At 48.1% G+C, this 17,215-nt stretch overlaps 1 protein-coding gene across 1 annotated transcript; it reads left to right on the top strand.

Moving 5' to 3' along the window:
* The first annotated feature begins 6,054 nt into the window (after positions 1 to 6,054).
* LOC123858472 (arylacetamide deacetylase-like 3) lies at positions 6,055 to 13,605 on the top strand. The gene is made up of 4 exons (XM_045895519.1): positions 6,055 to 6,219; positions 9,200 to 9,416; positions 10,910 to 10,973; positions 12,831 to 13,605. Exons 1-4 carry the CDS (start codon positions 6,055 to 6,057, stop codon positions 13,603 to 13,605), a joined length of 1,221 nt encoding a protein of 406 aa, XP_045751475.1.
* Positions 13,606 to 17,215: the final 3,610 nt, after the last annotated feature.

The raw sequence follows: 17,215 nt of genomic DNA, 5'->3' as shown, positions 1-17,215 counted from the left end.
ACTACTCTCTTAGCAACTTTCAACATACAGTATTGTTCACCAGAGTCCTCATGGCATGTGATATCCCTCAGACTTATTTATCTTGTAATTGGAATTTTGGGTTCCTTTTGACCCCCTTCACCCATTTTGCCTGCCCCCATTCCCCGCTTCTGACAAACAGCAGGCAAGTAATTCTTAGAGAAATTCTTGAGTAAGGAGAAAAGTCTACTAAGTCTCTTTAGATGGTGTCCTGAAAAGAAGAGTTTTAAGTGGGAGTTATATTGGTGACAGTAACTGGTATAGCAAAAAGTTCTTGCAGACACATTGATTGCTTTTGCAAAAGCAAATCTCAGATGCCTATTTCCCAAAGCCAAGGGGGGCTTGAAGGGGTCTGCTGCCCCCTCAGCTGTGGTGGGCTGAATAACACTCCCCCCAGAAATGTTCATATCCTAATCCGCAGCCCCTGCAAATGTGTTCCCTTCCATGGCAAAAGGGACTTGTCTCGTGTAATTAAGGATTTTGAGGTGGGGAGATTATCCTGGATTATCCAAGCAGGTCCAACGTCATCATAAAGGTCCATATAAGAGGGAGACAGGGGAAGTCAGCATCAGAAAAGGAGGGGGGATGACTGAAGTGGGGGTCAGAGTGATGCCAGGAAGGGATCCTGAGCCAAGGAATGCAGGTGCCTCTAGAAGCTGAGAAAGGGAAGGAAATGGGTATGAGCCTCTAAGAGGAACTCAGCCTTGTGAAACCTTGATTTTAGAACTTCTTTTTTTTTTTTTTTAAGATTTTATTTATTTATTTGACAGAGAGAGAGCGAGAGCAAGAACACAAGCAGAGGGAATGGGAGAGGGAGAAGCAGGCTTCTTGCTGAGCAGGGAGCCCGATGTGGGACTCAATCCCAGGACCCTGGGATCATGACCTGAGCCGAAGGGAGACACTTAATGACTGAGCCACCCAGGCACCCCAATTTTAAAACTTCTGCCTCCAGAACTGTATGAGAATAAATTGGTATCATTTTAAGCCCCTAAGTTGGTAGTAATTTGTTATGGCAGCAGTGAGAAATGAATACATTGTCCCTTCCTTTCTCTATGAGCTCAACACTAACTGGAAAACAGAATGGGAGTCAAGGAGCTGGAGGTGAAAATACCCATGTGCTGGACATTTTCCCTTGGCTCCCCAGGTGGGCTCCCCACCTTCCTCCACCTGCTCTGTGCCCTGGGAAGCATGGACCCCGCCCATAGTATCCTGCATGGACCCTGCCAATAGTGTCCTTTGCCCTCTGCTTTCCTGAAGAGCCTGGATAGAGGAACACATCAGCATAAGAGCGTTGGGAGGAAGAGGAGTGACAGAGGATCAGCTCTGTCCCTGTGGGACAGGAGCCCTCTCCACGCAGCCTTGTTCCGAGGGGAGGCAGAACGGAGCCCTGATGTTACCAGCTGTGCTATCCTGTGCAAGTTATCCTAATGTGAGGGTCTTAGTCCAGTCAGGCGGCTGTAACAAAATTACCATAGACTGGGTGGCAGACAGACAATAGAAATGTATCTCTCACAGTTCTGAAGGCTGGGAAGTCCCAGATCAAGGTGCTGGCAGATTCCGTGGGTGAGGACCCACTTCCTGGTTCACGGACGGCTGTCTTTTCCTTTTCTCTCTATCCTCATATGGCAGAAGGGGCAAGGGAACTCTCTGAGGTCTCTTATAAGGGCACTCATCCCATTCATGTGGGCCCCACCCTCATGACCAAATTACCTCCCAAAGGAGCCCCCTCCAAACACCACCACACCTGGAATTGGATTCAACATATGAATTTCAGGGGGACACAAACATTCAGTCTATAGCATGAGTGTACCATCTGTTTTCTGCTAGCACCCTGACTGATACATTACCTTTCTTTCTGATAAAGCTGATTCTCAGAGCGTGTGGCTTAGCTGTGTGGGCAAGTGTGAGGCCTGGTGTTAGGAACAGAGACCCAGGTGGCACTGAACATATGCACATGTCTCTCTGGCTGACACCTGCAGCAGAGACCAGAATGCCCCCTCCCGACATGCAGATGTCACAGCAAGCTGAGCGTGTCCAAGGCCTTCTCTTAAGATCTCCATTCACAGGGCGCCTGGGTGGCTCAGTTGGTTAAGCGACTGCCTTCGGCTCAGGTCATGATCCTGGAGTCCTGGGATCGAGTCCCACATCGGGCTCCCTGCTCAGCAGGGAGTCTGCTTCTCCCTCTGACCCTCCCCCATCTCATGCTCTCTCTCTCTCTCTCATTCTCTCTCTCAAATAAATAAATAAATAAAATCTTTAAAAAAAAAAAAGATCTCCATTCACAAAAGCCATTTTCCTCCCCTTGAAGGAGTGAGTGTAGATGTAGAGGGAACATAGAGTGTTATTCTTCTAGAGATTGCTCTACCCAGGGGAAAGGTGCACCCAAATACTTCCTGGCTTCTTGCCTTTGGGCAAGTAGAATTCAAGGCAGGAAACATTATGTCATAAAATAATACCATTCAGTGTTGATAAAGGGCTATTATGGGTTGAATTATGTCCCCCTAAATTCATATGTTGCAACTTTTTAATTTTTTAAAACATTTTTTAATTTTGAAGTAATCCTTACACCCAACATGGGGCTCAAACTCGCAACCCTGAGATCAAGAGTCACAGGTTCTGCTGCCCGAGCCAGCCGGTGTCCCCTAAATTCATATGTTGAACCTAACCCCCAGGACCTCAGAATGTGACTTTATTTAGAAATAAGGCCTTTGCAGAGATCATTGAAATGAGGTCATCAGAGGGGGCCCCAATCCAAGACGCCTGGTGTCCTTATAAAAAGGGAAAGCAAGCTCTGGCCACAGAGACATGAGACGATGTGGAGACATAGGGAGATGAGAGCCGTCACAAGCCAAGGAGAGGGGCCCGGAACAGACCCTTCCTGCACAGCCCGCAGAACAAACCAGCTCTGTAGGCTCCTTGAACTTCCAGCCCCGAGAACTGGGAGACTATAAACTTCTGTTGGCTAAGCTCCCCCAGCCTGGGGTCCTGGGTTAGGGCAGCCCCAACAAACTGATACAGGCGACTTGCACAGTACATGTGTAATTCCTGTGGCAAATAGCATTGCAGCAAAACATGCAAAGGAAAAGACTGCTGGCAATGCCCTAAGGTGCGCACGGGAGCACCGACCCTGTAAGGGTACGTAACAGGGATACCTGACCTCGGGCCGGGGACTCCTGGGCAGTCCGTGGTTGGGCTTCAAGGGGTCTGAATGTCACGATCACCCAGCGTTTATTTCATGGGCCAGATGCTGGCACTCTTTCCTGTGTCCGGGGCCAGATGCAGGGCAATGGCATTTCCTAGACTCTCTTGTCCACAGTGCTCCAGTTGGCCCAGGAGAATCGGTCCCGTGAGCTTTGGAAGGCAGCTAGAAGCAGTCATTCTTCTCGGATGGCAGCTGAGCATGGGCTCATGAAAGCCTGCCCTCCCTCAGCTCTTGCTCCCTCCACCCTGCCAACAGTTTTCACATTCCCTGTATTAAATCTCTTTTTGCTTGGGGGACAAAAGGCTGCATGGCAGAAAGATCCTGTGAATTCGTCAAACTCCATTTCATTTTCATCCTATGCAGGTGGAAGGTTCGCCTTCCCCAGGGTCCCATGCATTTAGGTGAAGCTGTGTGAGTGCGTTCTGGCCAATGGGATGTATTTCCCGGCCTGGCCCATGGGTTCCTCCACGAGCGTACTGTTTGTCAGGCCCCTGGCAAGGTTCAGAGGATTGGTGGAGGTCCTAGGGGATAGCAGAGCATCAGATGGAAAGAAACACGGATCCCATAATCGCCAAGTGGTGTGGTTGTTCACCAAACATCAAATGTCTGTATTGGGAGGGGGAAATAAGTCTTTATCCCATCAAAATCTGAGATACAGGGGTTATTTGTTAGAATAGCTAGCACTATTTATCCTAATCTATCCAGGAAATAAAAAATGGTTCAGTGTTTATACGTATGCATTCCCTCATTCTCCCTGTGCTTTTTGCATGATTTCCAGGTTAAATGTTTATAAACCTCAGTGGTAACAGACTCCGATCCCTCTCCTAGTAATCGGTCTGTGTTTTCCGTTTCTTGGGTGAAATTCAGGTATTTATATTTTGACAAAGAAATTCTTCATTTTCAAAATCATTGCCGTCTGGTTTTCACGTATCATAAAAAGGATCTTTCTAAGCATGATGTGAGAATGGATGAGAGAGTTCACTGCATGAAAATGATAAACATCAACGCAGAAGAACAGCATTAACAAAGTTAAAAGGAAAATAGAAAAAAATCCTTAAAATATTTTTTTAAATGTTTTACTGAAGTGTAATTGACATACAGTGTTCTGTTAGCTCCAGGGGCATAACACAGTGACTCAGCAACTCTACACATGACTCAGTGCTTGCCATGGTAAGTGTCATCCCCATCTGTCACAATGTCATTGCTGCAAATATCTTTTAAGTCAATGCAAGAAGACAAACAAAATAGCAAAATAGATAAAGGGTATCAACACACAAATTCCCATGAGTCCATAAAAGAAAGAAAACCAAATAACCAATAAAATATGAAACAATGTTCTACTGCACTGGGTTCAGAGAGACACACCCCGAAACTACATGGAGGGACGATTATTATCATCCCAATCTTAACAGTCTTGGAAGCTGAGGCTCAGCGAGTGTAAGTAACTCATTCATGATGTGAATGCTGGCTTGGGCAGAGCCCGGATTCAAATCCAAGTCTCCCTAACGCAGGGCTTTCATCGTGGGCACTCCTGACCTGTTGGACCACGTACCTTCTCAATGTGGCCACTCTATGTGCATTGCAGGACGTTAAGCAACATCGCTGTCACCTACCTATGAGATCCCAGTTCCAGCCCCCCGGGTTGTGACAACCAGAAATGTCTCTAGACGTTGCCAGGTGTCTCCTGGAGGCTAGAATCGCCCTGTTGAGAACCACTGTTCTGGCACCACCGTGGGGGAGGCAGTCATCATCATTCTTACCACGGATGTGAGACTTTGTCATTAGGGAAGATTTTGAACACTGACATCAATCTCTGACCTAACCTGAAAAGGCAGGGTAATCTCGGTCTCCTGCTTTACAATGAAAAGGACAAAGCTTATTTATTCGTTCCTTCATTCAGCAGACATTTGCTGAGCACCTGTGAAGTACCAGACCCTGGTCTAGCCTCTGAGGATAAAGCAAGGAACAAAACAAAAGTTCCTGTGCTCAGAGAGGTGACATGTCACAGACAAAAAAGGAATAAGTGAAGTGTATGGTATTCCGGTGATAATAAAGGCCAGGAAAACGAAGTAAGTAAGTGGGGGTGGGGTGGGATGGGCATAGGGATGCCAGTGGGGAGTTATACTTTAAAATAAGGTGGCCAGGGGGCGCCTGGGTGGCTCAGTTGGTTAAGCGACTGCCTTCGGCTCAGGTCATGATCCCGGAGTCCTGGGATCGAGCCCCATGTCGGGCTCCCGGCTCGGCAGGGAGCCTGCTTCTCTCTCTGACCCTATCCCCTCTCATGCTGTTTCTCTCTCTCTCAAATAAATAAATAAATAAAATCTTAAAAAAATAAATAAATAAAATAAAATAAGGTGGCCAGGCACAGCCTCACTCAGAAGGTGACATTTGAACAGAGACCTGCAGTAGAGGAGGGGTTGAGCTCAGCCACTGTCTGGGGGAACCAGGTTGCACAGAGAATAGCAAGTGCAAATGCCCTGGGGCCTCCTTGGCAGACTAAGGAACAGCAAGTGTGGCCAGAGTGGAATTGGGGAGGCGGTGCCCCCAAGTGCAGTTGGAGGGAATGGTGTTTGTGGTGTCCATGGTGAATTCTCCAGGACCATTTCTAGTAGCAGTGCCCCAGGATTTCTAGCTGAGTCATGCTGCATGAGCCTCTTTCTCCTCTGCATGGGCGCTGTCCTAGAACTGCGTCCTCACCTGAGTCTGTGGATCACCTGGCCTGGCCAATGCTGTGGAGATGGGGAGGTGGGGAGGACAGGGTATGATGTATAAGTGGAGGAGGGTGGCACTGGGCACAGCCTCCTTTCGGCCTCCTCTCTGTTGAAAACAGCACGATGGTTGTCCTGCTCCTACTTCTCCAGGCAGCCTGCGTGTTCTCTGTGGTGGTTGGGCTCTGGGTCATCTGCAGCCATTTCCTCACTGTGGACATCCCTGCGGCCATCAGCCACCCAGTGAAACTGCGGGTCTTGCATTGCCTTTTCCAGCTGTTGATGATGTGGGTGAGTGTTGTGTTTTATTTGTTCCCTCCTCCTGAGGGTGAAGGAGGGAGCTGGGAAAACACACTTCGGAAGATTCTAGTTGCATTAACGCGACTATCACAGCTGTAGAGGCTGATAGTATATTATTCTCAAATCTGAAAGATCCCTGTTAGGTAATGTTTTAGCCAAGAGGTTCGCAACCTCTTCGTAGTGTTGTTTGAGCTACGCTGGGCTCGCAGCCACGCAATGAAGAAATGATTTACTTCCTCCGTTAACAGGGAAAAAAGCCCTGCTTTAGTCCCACTCCCCTGCCTTCTGACTTTCTTCACAGCACACAGCGTGATGCTGTGAAGTTAGGAATGAGTTATTCTGAATTTGGAGGCCCCCTGACTACCTACCTGCTAGCTAGAACCAGCCAAGATAAGGAGACACCCGAAGCCAATTAGAGAATTGGTACCAACGAGCAAAACTACAGAACATGACTTTAGAGGGAGAGAGAGATTTTTTTGTTACTTTTGAGAGATGGAAAACTCTTTATGTAATATAGTCAGATTCTGCTCACTGTTCCTGGTGTGTGAACTTAATAAAACAGATATAAATGGATCATGGGGAGACTTGGGCCCAAGTTGCCCATGGGGATTGGTTGTGCTTTTCCAGAGGGCTGATAAATTGAACACAGAGAGGAAGTGTTAAGTCTCTTACATAACAAAAAGCGATCGCAAACCCCTGTTCTCATGATGAGAAGAACTGGAGAAAAACTCACAGGCTGAAGGCCTCCTTTCGAAAAACCCGATGATACGTCCTATGGTTTTCCTGCCCTTGACTCTCATAGTCCGCTAGCCCGGGTTCCCAAATATGGTGACTCAGTTTCCTCATCTGCAAAAGAGGGGGAAATAGCAGTCTAGACTTCGTAGCATGGGTTGTAAGGAGGAGGTAAGCCATGCCGAGTGCGGCTTACACTGCCTGGGGCAGAGGAAGCCCTCAGTAAGTATTCGCCTTACTGCTGTTTGTTGATTTGGTTTTTTCTACAAAGATGTGTCGCGTGACTACTATATGTCGCCCACCCCTCCTAGCTCAGGGATCAATGATGGACGAGAGAAAGGAAGTCCCAGAGAGAGAGTCTGCCCTCAGGACGCTCATACGTCATGGCAGTGTTGGTGGGGAGACAGTAAGAAACGAGCAAACTCACTAGAAATAAAGTGATTTATGCAGCGGCGAGTGCTATGAGGAAAGCGGAACAGGGCAGGAAGGTACGGCGGGGCTTCTGAATCTGGGGTTCCCTGAATCCTCAACGGCAACAGAAGGCAAGGAGTCTCTGAATTTGGGGGGGGGGGCAGGTAAAAATCACTCCATTTTCACTCGCCTCTAAAGGAAAAGTGGTATTCCCTTCCATTAGGGATGAAGGTGACAGACCACAGCTGTGACGGCAGAACCTGAGGCTTTGTCACCAAGAGCAATCATAGCTGTTTTCAGAGCAGATGACATTTCTTGCAGATACTGTGAAAGCGTGCGCGCCTCGTTTCTCTGAAGTTAGAATAGTGTTAAACCGGCCATTAGGTCTCTCGCTATTAGGTGTGCTAATAAGGAAGCATCTGCATTATTACTTTGCCCGTGTACCTCCCTATTTTGATAACTATAATTGAAAAAACTTGATTTCCTTGGTAATACCACATATTTTATTTTATGTGTTGGAAACATTCAGCCTCAAGGTCCATAGGCATCACAGAAAGCCAAAATGGCCTTGGCATTGGAAAGAGGTTGCTGGGGGGAGAGCCACTTTCTTTACTTTTATTGCTTGTTATGCAGACTTCCAGACATAGGAGACAGAATACCATAAAGACGCCCTGTGTTCCCACGCCCCCTGCACTGATTGACGATTCCTGGCCAATCTTGTTTCACCTGTGACCCCACATTTTTACGCCTTCCCATTTCTTAGGAAGCAGATATTGGATGTGATATTTTATCCAAAAAGTTTCAGTAGGTATCTCTAAAAGACAAGAACCCCTCACCTTTTATTTATTTTTTACTTTGTATCTTTTTTAAAATTTAAGTTCAACTAATGAACATATAATGTATTATTGTTTCAGAGGTAGAGGTCAGTGATTCATCAGTCTTATATAATACCCAGGGCTCATTACATCACGTGCCTTTCTTAATGTTACCCAGTTACTCCATCTCCCCCACCTCCCCTCCAGCAACCCTCAGTTTGTTCCCTATGATTAAGAGTCTCTTATGGTTTGTCTCCCTCTCTGATTTCGTCTTGTTTTATTTTTTCCTCTCGTCCCCTATGCTCCTCTGTTTTGTTTCTTAAATTCCACATATGAGTGAAATCATAGATAATTGTCTTTCTCTGATTGACTTATTTCACTTAGTATAATACCTTCTAGTTCCATCCACGTTGTTGCAGATGTTAAGATTTCATCTTTTGAGGGCTGAGTAATATTCCATTGTATCTATATACCACATCTTCTTTATCCATTCATCTGTCGATGGGCACCTGGGCTCTTTCCATAGTCTGGCTATTGTGGACATTGCTGCTATAAACATTGGGGTACAGGTGCCCCTTCAGATCACTACATTTGTATCTTTATCCCCCACCTTAAAAAAAAAAACATAATCACAATGCAGTTATCAGGTCCTAATAGTAACTAATGGAATGACCACGTTGGTGAGGCTGGTCCAGCAGGGCATCCTTGGGAAGAGAGGTCATGTCCAGGCCACCGTGAGGGGTGTTCTGGGTTAGAGGGACCGTCGTGGGGTGGCCGGAAGCCTAGTTTGTGGGGCTGGGTGTCAGGTGTCTGGGGAGAGAGGAGGAGAGGGGCAGTGTGGGCCGAGGTGAGGTGGATCTGCTGCAGGGGTCATGGGGGCACACGGGGTGGAGCAGGGCCATGATCCGGTCTGCTCTCCAGCCACTCCGCTGGGGGGCACGGGCGGTGGCAGGACTCCAGTGTGGCGCACAATGAAACCCTCCCCGTCTCATTTCCTCTTCTCTCACCAATAGGGGATGATTTTTGAGAAACTGAGAATCTGCTCTATGCCCAAATTTGTCCGTTTCATGCATGATCTGGTGCCACTAAAAGAGGATCCGGATGTCGTGGTCACAGATCTCCGCTACGGGACAATCCCTGTGAAACTGTACCAGCCCAAGGTGTCCTCCAGCACCCCCAGGCTTGGCATCGTGTTCTACCACGGTGGTGGGATAGTCATGGGAAGCCTGAGTAAGAGTCCTTCCCTCAGACCCCTGCCTGTAATAGGACGGCCTCCAAGCAGAGCCGGGTGGGCGCCCGCCTTCCTGCAAGAGGCGGCCCCCCCATCACCTTCCTGGAGTTTATAAGCCGCTACAGGGCAGGGCATGTCCAGAGAGTTAGCGGGTCCCGGATCAGGCTGGTGGCAAAGATAGGGAATGTTTGGATCTCTTTCTGGAAGTGAGGAGACCTATATATGGAAATATATATATATGTATATGTATATGTTCATATATATATTTATCTCTGTGTGTAATCTATGTATATATATGTATATACATGAAAGTCACACAACATAAAATTAAGCACTTTATTTTTTAAGATCTTATTTATTTATTCGAGAGAGAGAGACAGAGAGTACAAACAGGGGGAGGGGGAGGAACAGAGGCAGAGGGACAAACAGACTCCTTGCTGAGCAGGAAACCTGATGCAGGACTCGGTCCCAGGACCCAGAGATCATGACCTGAGCTGAAGGCAGACGCTTAACCGACTGAATCACCCAGTCGCCCCAAATTAATCACTTTAAACTGTAAAATTCAGTGGCATTTACTACACCCAAAATGTTCTACAACCACCACCTCTATTTAGTTGGAAATAAGGATTTTTTAAAAAGTGAAAAAACAAAACAAAACAGAAACACGTCCTTTTGTTTCATGCCAGGTATTATCTGAGGCAAATCCCGGTACAGAAGGGAGAACCAAAAATTTGGGGAGAGTTAATGAGAGAAAAAACTCAAAACTGAGACAATTTTATTATCTTAACCTCCCCCACACTGGTGCCCCATGAATATGAGGGGAAAAACACTTTTATTTGGTTTCAGCCCTGCCTTCTAACCTGTGGAATGCCAGAAGCCCACTGCAGTAGCCTCGGGAAAATAAAAGATTTCATGCCACCGTGGTTTTGATTCGGTCTGCATAATGAATGGTGTTAACAGTCCATGGGTATTAAATAATATTATTAAGAATTAATATTTACACGGCAGGCACTGTAGAAACCCTTCATGTGCGTGATCTCATTAACCCCCCCCTCCCCCCGCACAGCCCTGCTGTTGTCATTGTGCCCATTTTACAGGTGTGGCAGTTAAGCCTCAGGGAGGTGAAAGCATTTGCCCTGGATCTGCAGCTCAGGATGTGAACTCCAGTCTGAATCCAGAGCTCACACCCCTAATCACTATGCCCTATGGCCAAACAGCATCTCAGATATTTTGAATGAATTGCAGAATCCATGTGGGAGGTGGGGCTCTTAGAAGAAGTTGTTCAGACAGGACCCCCAAGGAGAGATTCTAGAAAGTGTGGGGGGGGGGATGGCTGCTCCACAGCTGGAAGAAAGTCTGCAAAGCCTCATTAGGATCAACCCCAGCTCTCTGTCCATGGTGGTTGTCCGAGAGAAGGGGCAGCCCATGGTGATGGATGCTGAAGGAAGCCACTAATCATCCTACTGGATGTTGAAAACCTTTTATTTTCTAGGAACCCACCATGCCATATGCTGTCATTTGTCCAAGAAGAGTGATTCGGTGGTTCTAGCAGTTGGGTGAGCACAAGAACGAGGGGGTAGTGCTGGGTGATGAGGTGGGAGGCGGGACTGGGGGCAGGCGGGGAGACAAAGGGGCACTGGGACACTGGGACACCAGGACACCGGGGCAGGGGATGGGCTGTGAGCAGCCATTAGGGGAGGAAAGGAGAGACAGAGAGAGAGGCAGAGAATGGCACTCCTTCCTGTGGGTGGTCCTCAGGCATCCTGGGCATGGTATCATCTGGAAGCTGTGTGGGGAGTGGTCTTGGGCAGATCAGGTGCAGAGCTTCACACACACGAGCCCTGTTGGGTGGAACATACTTACTTCACCGAGCAGAACAGCCCTGCAGGTTCCAGACCCTTAGCACCTCCGTCCACGCAATGCCACGGTGCCCTGCGTGGTAAACCAGACAAGCTCAAACGTTGCCACAGCATTCCCAAGCACTTCTGAGGGGGGGGGGGGGTCCACCCTGGTGAGATCTGCCGAAGGAAGTGAGAAGAATTAAAAAGCCACTCTCTTCTATCTGATCTTGGAGAGTCGACCTCCCAGTTGGGAACCTCAAGGAGGGCTTGGTGGACAAGGGGCAGAAGAGACCTGGGGTGAACCCTCCCTGGGCCTCCACATCAGGCAAACTGAATACACATGATGAACTGTCCCTGTGGTGATGTGGCCTCTGGCCTCATCCTCCCACCCCCGCCGCCTGACACAACGTCCCACAGGAGCAGGGTGGTTCCTCCTGATTAATCTTTCCTGCAGCTTCATTTAAATGCACATGCCATGAAGAAATACCAATTGCCGGAGTCTTAGCAGGAATACATTTCCCAGCTCCCTAGCGACACAACTGGTTGGGTAAGAGTGAAAAATACAAAACTCAGTCCTGGATGATGGAGAGGGACCCAGAGAAACCCCTCACTTTATAATCCTCAGCTCCAAAACCATTTCTGCAGTGGGGAAATCTTGATTCCAGCCTTAGCTACAATACTGCTTACGGTTCTGGTCGTGCTGAGCTAAGACATCATCAGTATAATATACCAGCAAATTTCTGCAAGAAAATTAATTTATGAATCCAAGGTGCACAAGGTTTTAGAGTTGAAACATTGCTGTCCCAGCATGAACTCAGGGTGGCTTAAAAAACAAGGCAACAGAATGGAAACGGTTGGCAAAATTTATTGATCCCATAGAATATATATATATTCTAAATTTGAAATGGTAACATTTCTCCCAACACCCAGATTTCTGGACTCTCTTGAAAAATGGGGAGGTCTAGCATGCCGGGCTGGTGTGTTGGCATGGCAGCAACCTGAGCATGGAGTTCAGGCGCTCGCATGGCTCACCTGCAGCAGTAAAGGTCCAGAGTGGACATGGCTGACCTGGAGGAGACCCGCACGTTAACTGCTGGCCCCAGGCGGCATTTACATCTACAAGATCCTCCCACAAATCCCGTGAGCGTGGCAGGATTAATTAGAATCAAAACGCAGGCAAACCTGGAGTTGCTTCTAAAGGAACATAAGAAGAGGGAACAAGTGTGAGTCAGGGACGCACCAGTGGGTAGGTTCAGAAAGATGGGGTTTGGGTTGGTAATTGCTAGATTGTTGAGCAATAGGTGAATGACAGGACTCTTGTGGTCGTTGTCTGTCCCCGCAAAAGGACACTGAGACAGAGGGAATAGCAGCCGCCACTCACTGAGCCTACACGCCAGGCACTGTGGGCTTCATGTCTATCACTTCACTGAAGCCTCATACCTTAACGTCACCTGCTCAGGCTTCAGAGAGAGAAGTTTTTGGAAGAAATTTGGCCTAAAGGATGCTAGACACAGGTATTTTGGGCTCTGCTAGGGAGCTGGGTGTAAACTGTGTTCCTTGATTCCTTTTTAGATACCGCAAGTTGCCCAAGCATAAGTTCCCAGTGGCGCTAAGAGACTGCGTTGCCGCCACAACCCACTTCCTGAAGTCCCTGAATATGTACGGGGTGGATCCAGATCAGGTCGTGGTCTGTGGTGACAGTGTGGGAGGGGGAATGGCAACGATAATTTGTCAAAGATTTTTGGGCTCTCCCGATCTCCCCAAGATCCGTGCCCAGATCCTGATCTATGCCAGTCTCCAAGTTCTGGATTTCCAGCTCCCCTCCTATCAGCAGAACGAGAATGTCCCAATGGCCAGTAGAGACTTCGCCTTCTACTGTGTATATACTTTACTGGACATCAAGCCCTCCTGGAAAAGCACCATTATGAAAGGTGCCCATTTGCCTGGTGAATTCTGGGAAAAGCATAGGAAGTGGTTGGGTGCAGAAAACATCCCGGAGAGGTTTAAGAAGAGAGGCTACCGGCCGATGCCCTCTGAGCCCCTGAATGAGTCTGCCTATCTGGAGACAAGCCTGGCTCTGGATTCAGTGAACTCACCCCTGATTGCAGAAGATGAAGTCGTGGCTCAGCTCCCTGAAACTTTCATTGTGAGCTGTGAGTATGACATTTTCCGGGATGATTCGCTGTTGTACAAGAAGCGTTTGGAGGACTTGGGAGTCCCAGTGACTTGGCACCACATGGAGGATGGTTTCCATGGAGTGCTTAGCACCTTAGATATGGGCTATTTGCACTTTCCCTGCTCCACGAGGATTCTGGATGCCATTGTTCAGTTTCTAAAGGGGTTGTGACCATTTTTCCTTCCTGGTAGAGCTACAAGAGTATCCATTCCACCACCATCTGGTTCCCCAATGGGGCTCTCTATTGTGATGTAGGTGATGCCGAATGGGGCTAGGGAGGGTGTCGAGGTTTCCATGTCCTTCTTGCTTCAGGTTCTAGAACTATAGAATGCATGTTCCTGATGTCTGGAGGGAGAGCAGTAGGAGAGACAGGTTTGGGGGGAGGGTGGCTCTCTGTTCATGTTCACCATTGGGAAAATTTGAGCTGACGATCTGCAGCAGTCATCTGAGAGTGAATGATCATGCAAGGGTTGCCTCTGGCTTCCCTGGGGGAAAGTTCAGGCTGGTCTAGGCTGTGGGTAGCAGGAGTGTTCTCTGGCCTTAGAATGAAACAGGGGTGCATCATGTGCAATCCCATGGGCTTTCTTCAAGCTAGCTCAGAGGATGGGGCTCTGATGTTCTAGCCTGCTGGGTCGAGGGGAAGAAACTACTCTCACTCTCCTCCTCTGGGCACACAGTGACATTTTTCCTGCTGTTCCTCTGCCTCTGAACTCAGAGGTCCAACTATCTAGGCTAGAAGAGTTAAGACAGAATGAATAGTTTTCTGTAGTGGTTGACACCTTGTGGCAGATGAAGACAGCCTGAGCCGCCTGATGGGGGAGTTCTGGAGCTTTGGGAGTCAAAGGAGCCAAAGGGACTGAAGATGTGTTAGCAAAAATTATTTCTGTTTTAAGACATAGAACCAGCTCAAACTGGCCTAAATCAGAGAAAGAATGTATTGGTAGCTATGAATTCCAGGGATAAATCAGGTATCGTTTGATCTAGGAACTCAAACAATGCCACCAGCTACCTTCTCTTCTTTCCTCCATTCTGTGCTCTGCTGCATGGACTGCCCCCTCACCTCTGCATATGGTGGCCCTGGGCAGCTCCACACTCACATTCTCCAGAGTCATGTGCCTCATTCTCAGCCATCCCAGCAGAGACCACATTGTAACTCAATGGCTCTGTGGGCTTTCTGAGTAGTGTGTCCAGTTGCCATAACCTAGGGAATGGAATGTTTTGACCAACCAGGCCTAAGTCCCACGCCAGCCTTGGAGTGGAGGATAATGGGGTCAATTCCACCGGGTTCTTGGACTGAACTTGAGGGAGGGAAGAGGGATGGAGTACTTTCTTCACTCTTCTACAGTAGACGTCAATGCTTACTCTGCTGGGTGGACGTCAATGCTTACACTGCTACAGAAGCTAAATGAACCCTGAATCGGAGTACTTGGAAGTGGCAAGAGATGTCAAGGACCACTAGGCAAGTTGACCACCTGTCCCTGAGGACATTCCCATGAAAGGGCAGGCCCAGGTTCCCAGGCTGGCCCTACCTGGTCTTTAAGAGGCTCTGCTCCTAGTTGGCCAATGGCTTTTATAGGCCAAAATCCAAGGCTACTGCACAGAGGTCCCTGTGCATGTCCTTAACTTGCTCTCTGTTGAATGTTCATGCTGAAACATGGGGCAGAGAGGAATCCCATTTGGTGGCTTCTGAGTCCATTCACAGCAGAAGACCAGCAGGTGTTTTTGTTGGAGAGAGAGGAACCACTCACTGAAAGCACCTCGTCAGGTGGCCACTCAGCTGTTCGGTAGTCCTGGGATTTGAGGAGCATGGTCTCTTCTAGAACAAGGCTCTGAGTTGAGTCTGGGTAGACTCCTCTCCTGCAGTGTGGTCTTCATTGTTTCACCCTGCCTCTGGACATAGGTAGAGGGACTGAGCTGACCTTGTGGGAACTTGGGTGGTTAGCTTTTCTGCTGTGGGGTGGCAAGGATTGTGAGAGCCAGTGGAGGACCATGTCCAGAGGAGATAAGTTGGTTACATTTTCAGGGCTGGAAGAACCTCTGGATTTAAATTTCCATCCCCCTGTAATAAGAAAACAGCTATTTCGAGTGGCTGCCCAGACATTTTACAGCATGACAACCCTGCTCACACCCACAGTCTGGACATATAGATAAAAACCTCAAGCTTAAGATTCCTGCCATAAGTTCCCACTTTACTTTTCCCAGGGCACTTTTTAAAATAACCACTTGAGGGGCGCCTGGGTGGCTCAGTTGTTGGGCATCTGCCTTTGGCTCGGATCATGATCTCAGGGTCCTGGGGTCAGGCCCTGCGTCGGGCTCCCTGCTCGCCGGGAGGCCTGCTTCTCCCTCTCCCACTCCCCCTGCTCTCGCTATCTCTCTCTCAGTTTGTTTCCTGAGATTAAGAATTCCTCATATCAGTGAGGTCATATGATACATGTCTTTCTCTGATTGACTTATTTCACTCAGCATAACACCCTCCAGTTCCATCCATGTCGTTGCAAATGGCAAGATCTCATTCCTTTTGATGGCTGCATAATATTCCATTGTATATATATATACCACATCTTCTTTATCCATTCATCTGTCGATGGACATCTTGGCTCTTTCCACAGTTTAGCTATTGTGGACATTGCAAAGTAGGTATTCTTAAACCCATTTTACAGATGAGGAAATGGAGGCCTAGAGTCATTAATAACAATGCTCATTTCCCGTCTCTTTCCCGTCAGGCTCAAGGCCACGTGGTTGGTCAGGTGCTGTGCATTGCACCCCTGGTCCATCTGACAACACCCCCTTTCTGCCATGCCCCATGACCCATTGGCTCTTTCCTTTCCCATCATTCAGAATTAAAATAAAAGACACGACTGAGGCACATGACTTTATTTGAGTCATTTGCCATCCACCTAGATGTCAGCTACTGTTTAATCTGAGTCAGGTTGATGGAGTCAAGTATATTTTTGCCATCTGGTTTCCTTTGTTTTTTTTTTTTTGACTGTAACTTTCCCAAAGTGTGAATGACTTTAGAATTGGTCATTGTAGCTGAGATGCCCAGCTAATACCAGCTCAGGGGTGATGGACACCTGCATACCATCAAGCCCTGACATTGTGCAAGTGTTTTCTCAGTAAATTCCCAGAACTTTCCTGAAAAGATCTGCCAGTTAGGCCAGGGCAAGTGCCATCGGATAAAGGACAATGTGTTGCATCCCAAATTACTCTCATTGGTCGGTAGGCAATGGAGGACAAGGTCCTAAGGCAAAGTTGGAAAAATTGACAAAATTAGTCTCTACTGCTCTTCCTTCCACTTCTGTTTCAGTGTCTTCCTCAGGGTACTCCTCACCCCCACCCAGGACCTCCTGGCCTTTCTGACCTCAACCCTGCCTCCATTCTGCCTGCACTCTCTGCTCCAGAGTGGCTCTCTGTTATCCCCAGGATATTATAGGCCAGTCTAGGTTAGGTTCTGCCTCAATGACAAGTGGCCCCACAGTATCAGTGGCTTAGGACAGCAAAGGTCTATTTCTTGCTCACATTACACATTACATGGCTTTCACATTACATGGAGCTCTGCTTCACATTTGTCTACTCCAGCATCCCCAGGCTGATGGAGCAGCCTCTCTGTGTAATGTTCTCCAGTCTCCTGGCAGAAGAGAAAAGAACATGACAAATCATACGGGCGCTCCCCAAGCTTCCGTTCACCTTTCATTGACCAGAGCAAATCATGTAGCCACGCCTGACATTGATGCCACAGAGAAGATCATCCTCTCCAGAGAGGGGCGGCAGATATTTTTTG

The sequence above is a fragment of the Mirounga angustirostris genome, unplaced genomic scaffold, assembly GCF_029215605.1.
Source record: "Mirounga angustirostris isolate CCGP_5_RB_7025 unplaced genomic scaffold, mMirAng1.0.hap1 SCAF_4, whole genome shotgun sequence".
In the NCBI taxonomy this organism is placed as follows: Eukaryota; Metazoa; Chordata; class Mammalia; order Carnivora; family Phocidae; genus Mirounga; species Mirounga angustirostris.
The sequence above is the reverse complement of the archived record's forward strand: the minus strand, read 5'-3'. Positions and strand labels throughout refer to the sequence as shown.